Source organism: Kryptolebias marmoratus, linkage group LG21 (assembly GCF_001649575.2).
Source record: "Kryptolebias marmoratus isolate JLee-2015 linkage group LG21, ASM164957v2, whole genome shotgun sequence".
Taxonomy (NCBI): domain Eukaryota; kingdom Metazoa; phylum Chordata; class Actinopteri; order Cyprinodontiformes; family Rivulidae; genus Kryptolebias; species Kryptolebias marmoratus.
In genome coordinates this window covers 21,317,991-21,325,446 of record NC_051450.1, presented here as the reverse complement: position 1 = coordinate 21,325,446, position 7,456 = coordinate 21,317,991, and the positions used below count along the sequence as shown (strand labels likewise).

General features: G+C 43.1%; 1 protein-coding gene across 2 annotated transcripts in view; it reads right to left on the bottom strand.

Moving 5' to 3' along the window:
* The window catches only part of LOC108245428 (matrix metalloproteinase-16), a 56,537-nt gene that overhangs the window by 13,116 nt on the left and 35,965 nt on the right, over positions 1 to 7,456 (bottom strand). For both annotated transcript variants that reach the window (XM_017432325.3, XM_017432328.3), the window contains one exon: positions 6,817 to 7,034. In XM_017432325.3, coding sequence (XP_017287814.2) covers positions 6,817 to 7,034 — 218 coding nt within the window. The remainder of the gene's footprint in view (positions 1 to 6,816; positions 7,035 to 7,456) is intronic.

The window sequence follows — 7,456 nt, the reverse complement described above, 5'->3', positions numbered from 1 at the left end:
CATCCATCCGTCCATTTATCCATCCATCATCCATCCATCCATCCATCCATTTATCCATCCATCATCCATCCATCCAACCATCCATCCAACCAACCATCCAACCAACCAACCATCCATCTATCCATGCATCCATCCATCTATCCAACCAACCAACCAACCAACCATCCATCCATCCATCCATGCATCCATCCATCCATCCATCCATCCATCCAACCAACCATCATCCATCCAACTATCCATCCATCCATCCATCCAACCATCCATTCAACCATTGATCCATCCATCCATCCATCCATCCAACCAACCAACCATCCATCCATCCATCCATCCATCCATCCAACCATCCATTCAACCATTCATCCATCCATCCATCCATCCATCCATCCATTTATCCATCCATCCACCCATGGTCAGACCACATCACCAACAGGTCCAGAAGGACTACAGAGGCCATCTCAAACTCCTCCTCTTAGAGCTCGAGGTGTTCTCACCTCTTGCAGGTCTGGGTCTCCTTCCACAGGAACCTGCCTGAAGCACCATCCTAACCTTCAGCACCTTGTTTCGAAGCCCAGCCACCCTCTGGAGTCTCCTGACTTCAGGTGAGAGGTGGAACACAGACGGACCGGTACACGAAGCGCTTCGCCTTCTGGTTCAGCTCCTTCGTCACAACAGACCAGCCCAACCAGAACTTCAAAACAACCAACAGAAGTCACATGACTCAAGACAAACGATAGAGAAGACAACAAAGACCAAACCAGACCGGAGAAAGCTCAGATCTGTAGATCTGGCTCCATCCTGCCATCACTCAGAAACAAGACTCCCAGAAACCGGAGCTCCTCTGCCTGAACCAAAGACTCTGTCCCAATGGAAAGTGTTGCAACACTTCTTATTCCTCTGTGGGATTTAAGAACGAACCGAGGCGACATCGGGGGGCTGATGCTCTTGAGCTCTTGCTCACTCTTGGTTTTCGGGGCCTTTAACAGGCCTGCGCTCACCGACTGAAACCTCATCATCGCCAACATCCTGATCCTCTGCAGCGCGTCCGAACAAAGAGGTGAAAACGTGACGCATCAGCGCCGGACCAACAATTATTACTCCTCCATCTGCCGGAGCGACAAACGTTCTTAAAAAGAAATGGGTGCAAATGACTCCGAGGGAGGCGGATTAGAGCTGAAGCCCGGGATCAAAGTTTACCAGGCTTTCAGGCCCAGAATCAACGTTATTCATGGAGAAAATCAACTGCGTCTGCTCGGGGTTTAGTTTGCTGCAGAATGTGTCGAAACCCAACAAACAATCTGGACCGAAACCATTTTAACTGTGTGACAAACTTTGCACGGAGTCACGTTAATGACACAATCTGACCCTAAAATCAGACGGACTCCTGCTCAGAAAGCACGATGTTGGGTAAATTTATGCTTAGTCAAAGGAGAAAAGCCTTTTTCCCATCAAGAGGAGATCTATGACTGCAGGCAGCAGCTGTTTATTGGATCTGCAACAGTTTATGTTTACAGAAATGTCATGACATCATGGGAAATTTGTCCGTTTGCTGATTTAGGCTACAGATACCACTGGAACCATGGGGGGAAACTCTGAAACTGCTGTTTGTGCACAGATTAAAGAAATAATCCATAAACGCTGATGAGTACAAATTAATGGGCTGGCACGCTGAAGCACGGGCGCTGATGAGCCAATCACGTGCTTGCAGCAGAGTCATATTCGGCGTTCAAACTTTATTTGAACTTTTTCAGACCGAAGCAACAATATAAGTGGGATTAAAAGGTCCGGCGGTCTTCTGTTGAACAGGAGGGAAAACACCCAGCAGAGCCGCTGTGCTCCTATTAACCAACTCGGATCTTGGCTCCGAAGAGCGAAAAAACCCTCTGACCTCCCAGAATGCCCTGCTCTTTATTTGTTTATATCAAGAAGAGGAAATGTCAGCCATGAGCACCAAGAAGATGAGAAAATGTACTTCTAATACAAACGTTTTGGGCTAAAAAGAGAATAAATATTGAATAAAGTAGTCCTGATCTGCAGTTATTCAGGTTTTCTGAAGATTTGAAAGTTTTTTGGGGGTTTGGCTGCTTTTTCACCCAGTTTCAGTCCAACACCTGAACCTGACCTGTGTGCAGAACGGGAAACATGGAGGACTATCTCCTATCTCCGATCGATGAACGATATCTGAGAGCTCCTTGAATCACCTCATTGGTGCTAAAATCCTTTTTTCTCTTGTCAAACTTTGATATCTTTGGTGTTTTTTCAACTTAATCGTCCAAATAATCCTTGTAATTTCAATCAAAGACAAACGGACTCACTTTGGGTTCCTGAAGACGTTTTGTTTTGGCCAACCAAGACCTTAATGACCCTCAGGAGGGAGGGGATGGAGCCGTGAATGAAGGACTTCATTGAAATTTGCAAACAAAGCTGAAAAGTGAATCTGTAGAGCTAAAAGAGGAACGGAAGAACTGAACAAAAACGGACAGAAACGTAGCTAAAGCTTCGGAAAACAGCAGCTAAAAGCTACAATTAGCTTAACCGTAGCCAAAGGCTAAAATTAGAAAACAAGAACTAAAGGTTAAAAGAAGTAATGGCTGAAAGCTCTGCAGCTAAAAGCTAAAATTAGCTAAACTGCAGCTAGAAGCCAATATAGACCTAGACAACAACTAAAGGGTAAAATTAGCAAAACAGTAGCTAAATGCTACAATAAGTCGTAATAGTAAAAGGCTAACATTAGCTAAACCACAGCAGCTAAAATCTCCAATGAAAAAAAGTTAAAATTAGCAAAACAGTAGTTAAAGGTTAAAATTGGTGATGGCTAAAGGTTAAAATTGAAACTTTGTTTAAAATCTAAAACTCTGTAGCTAAAAGCTAAAATTAAATAAACTGTAGTCAAAGACTAAAATTAGAAAAACGGTAGCTAAATGCTACAATAAGTAGTAATAGTCAAAGCCTAACATTACCTACACCACAGAAGCTAAAAGCTAAATTCAGCAGTAGCAAAAGGTTAAAAGAAGTGATGGCTAAAAGCTCTGTAGCTAAAAGCTAAAATTTGCTAAACTGCAGCTAAAAGCCAACGTTAAATAAACTGTAGTCAAAGACTAACACAGCTAGACAACAACTAAAGGTTAAAATAAGTGATAGCTAAAGGTTCTGTAGCTAAATGCCACAATTAGTAGCAATAGTCAAAGACTAGAATTAGCAGCTCCAGAGCTAAAAGCTAAATTTAGCAGAACAGTAGTGAAAGGTTAAAAGTAGTGACAGCTAAAAGCTAAAAGAGAAGCTAACGGCTACAAGTAGTAGAGCCAAAGCTGCAGGTTAAAATTAGCTATAAGAAAATAACTTTATTTAGTCTGTCGTTTATTCCTCAAACATGGACCTGGAAGAAAGCTGCTACTGCTATGCTGCTGCTGCAGACGTAACATCAGGCATCAGGAACGCTTCGTTTCAGGACATCTTGTCAGGTAATTTCACCACCGAGCAACAAGAGCTGCTTCAGTTTCCTGTTTCAAATGAAACTTTTCTGATTGCATCCAGAACCTTTTCCCCCCCAGGCGGTTCGGATGAACTCTTCCGAAACTAGAGCAATTTTTGGAAAACTGTGACCTCTGTCTCAGCGGGGCAACAGTTCCTGATTCCGTAAGCCTCGGATCAGCATCCCGCAGCACTTCCTGTTATTAACCCGGCGAATGAGCGAGAAATGATTTATTTACCTGGAAATAAAACCTCCGACGAGCTTTGAACAGGAGTAACCGAAAGTGCAACCGACCTGAGTACACCTTCTTACAAAACCAATAACAACTAAATAAATGAGCCCAGATTATTAAGTGTTGATAAAACTTACAACAAGACAAACAAACACACAATGAGTCATTCCAAGCCAAAAAGTGGACCAGTTTCTGCCTCTTAAAAAGCATCCCGGCTCCACCAGATAAACTGCGGTCCAAACGTCCTCAAAGAGCCGAGATTTCTGCTAAATTGACTTGGCAGCGATCAGATTCTCGTCTTCCAAAACAATCAAGTGGGGGACGGATTAAAGTTGAGCAAAACTAGATAATCAAGCAAATAATCCATCTATCAAGAGAAAAATCCCAAACGGATGAAACTCGTGTAAGTCCGAACGTTATTCCTGTAACCAGAAAGTCTCGTTTGTTGGGTTGGCAGCTTCTGAAGGGAAATTTATTAACAACCACTTTAAACCCGGGCGGCTTCGGCTGCGAAACGGGGCCGAAATAAAACGGTGTTAACACGATATGTTGGTCTTTTTTTTAGGAGGAAGCTGGCAGAGATGTAAGAAATATTAGGACCACCTGCTCCTCCAGCTCATGATCCCCAACTGATTTCATCCAATTAAAGCCGTTTACCAGGTGAGCGAATCGTACAGCAGCGTTTACACGACTTCTGCAGCAAATCACAAATCACCCAGCAGCTTTTCTCACAGTCCTCTTCGAGCTCGTTCCGGTGAAACACTCAGAGTCGTTTCCGAAGTGGTTCGCAGGAATCTCCAGTTAAATTCCCTGTTTGGTTGCCCTTCCATATGATGTTTTTACAAAAAAAGCCGACCCAAAATGAACCAGAAGCTGCTCTTGAACCACTTGGAGTTCATGCAAATTCTTAATAAAGGTAACAACTTAAACCTTTTGGCACTGCAGTCCAATTTACTGCTCTGGTAACAAGGATTTCAGTAATAAAGCTGCAATTTGATTGGCTGTAAACCAGGGGGGTCAAAATTAAAAATTTGGTCCTGGCCAAGGGCCAATCACGATCAATATTTATTAAAAATTACATAAATTAATTGGTTTTAGATATATTATGTCAAATCATTCATATAGAAATATCAATGACCTTTTCCCAGTTACAGATTATACAGAATTTAGAGCAAACAGACTTTAATGAACACAGACAAATAGATCAAACTTCTAAAAGCTCATCATTAGCTGTCATTTCTTACGCCTCACTCAGCTTTTAAATTAAGTTTTTAACATTAAAACAGACAAAAACCTGATCATACAGAAATTAAAACTATATATTGTTGGCTTCAAGAGAAAACTTCAGTTTTTTTAAACAAAATAAGAATCAGAGACTCGATCTGAACCAGATTAGAGGGCCGGATGAAATGTTACAGAGGGCTGGATCTGGCCCGCGGGCCTTGAGTTTGACACGTGTGCTGTAGAGGGCTCATGTATCGACCTGATTGGTCAGAAGAGGTGTCAATCAAAAGAGGAGGGTGTAGACGTACCATAGAAACCCTGCAGGACGCTTTAAAGTGAAATCCCTTTCAAAAACCAGCCCACTGAGCTGCGTATCAATGGTGAAAAGTTACATTTATGGACCAGAAACAAACGAATCTGCTTGATGAATCAACAAAAACCAGCCCTGGAATCAGCCGCTGACAAACACCAATTATTTAGCATCATAGGCTCGTGCAACTACAGTAAATAAAAGCTCAGATCTGGTTCTGAAACGGTCCGAGGAAACATCTGCAACAATCTATTCAGATTTCATTTCTCGCAGCTCCGGCTCCGAGTCAGATTTCTGTGTTTGGGAGGTTTGGAAAGAAAACAGGCGAGGGGACAGGGAGGGGGTTTTCCCCTCAGGTTCCACAAGCCTCTTATTTAACTGATGAACACTATCTGTTTATATCCAGTCCCGAACACAGGACAGCGTTGTGTCGGCTCAAGGTTGTTCTCTGTTCCTGACTGGATCTCGCCAACACCTTGTGCTCAGCAGCTTCCTCTGAGGACAAAGACTTCTTCTCCAGGAGTGAAGGGAAAGAGAGCTTTGGTCTTTAGCTTCGAGCTCATTTTTGTTTCAATGGCACCAAATAATGAATGAATTATTTATCATTTCGCTTGCATGAACACAACTGAAATAACCGACACAAGAACAAAACCCATCCCACGTCGAATCCACAAATTAAACATGTTTTACGGCTTTTAACTTGTTTTTAATATATACCAAACATTCAGCTATGACTCTTGGTTTTCGTTACTTTTAGACAAAACATTTAACTTTATTTACAAAACAAAATATATTAAGATCTTTCCAATCTGCTTCAGCGTTCTTCTGCAACTAAAGCTAATTTTGCTAATGCTAATGCTAAAAATGCTAATGCTAAAGCTAAAAATGCTAATTTTGCTACTGCTACGTGGCTGATTTTAGCTTTTGGCTGTGATTTTGCTACTTTTGGCTAGCATCTTCCCATTTTTACCTAACACTGTGCTAGTTGTGGACACCATTTTTGCTATTTTTAAAGTTTTTGCTACCGTTTTGCTCTTTTTAGCTTCTTTTCTGCTCCTTTTAGTCTCTTTTCCACTCAGCTTCCATTTTCCTCGTTTTGACTTTAAAAATGACATTACATGTTTCCATCTGCAGCTGTTGGTATATCTTTACTAACTCCATCACAGCCAGAGATGTGATGCAGAAGACGATCACTAAGTTAGAGGACAATCAATAATCTGCATGAAAGCTTCTTGTTGTTCAAAGATTCAACCTGCTCTCCAACTTTCCAACCAAATGTTTTGCCGTGGCTCCAAACGAGCGCTCGCTACGAACAGGAATCCTCGGAGGGATCGGCGATGAATCTTGCATTCGCCTCCTGTTCGCTCCGCAGGCAGCCTACGAGCCTACGGGCTCTTCAGGCAGGTTCTGTTCTGCTGCATTTATCAGCCACGAAACGTCAAGAAGGAAGAGACTTATCTGCAGGCGGAGCTGAGTTTGTTTTGGTCCGGGCTTTGGGTGAAAGTGAAAACAGCTCGGAGGGTTAAAAGCGAATCGAACGCTGAAAGCCCTCCAGTTTGTTTTGATAGACTATTCATTTACCTTGAAGATGAACATCTCTCCCCTCAGTATAGCCAGGGTGTTGAAGCCTCCATCGCAGATGTTTGGTTTGGCGTTGGGTTGGGACGGCCTGTCCCCCGGGGGCAGCCTCGGGGGTCGCGTCTGCCTGTCGGGTTTGCGGGGGTCCGAGGGAGGGTGGGAGCGGGGCAGGAGGGCCGTGGGCAAAGGCTTGGTGGGCTGCAGGTTCTTATCAGGCGGCCCTGGAGGAAGTCAGAGGAATAAATCTCACTTGTGACACGTTTTACACACAAACCAGCAGCGGATCACGTTCTGAAGGCGTCCAACAGCCGTCAGCGAGTCGTCCTCCTCCGTCAGTGAAGAGGCAAAAACAAACCTTAAACTTTCACGTGTTCGTAAATCCAAAAACAACCAAATGAAGCTGGTTCTCAAAATAATGACTCTATGACCCGTGTGTGCCTGTTAGCAAAATATCTCATGAACCACCTTTATTTGCAAGGTTTGACCAAACTGGATACCAGACCCTCCAGGATTTGGCGATGTTGCGATCGCAACTATTAACGCAAAATCAAGCAAACCCCGCAAAATCGCAACTTTTTGCAACTTTGCCCAAAACGTCGCAACTTTCCCGCAACTTTAACCCAATATTTATTGTTTCTAAAGT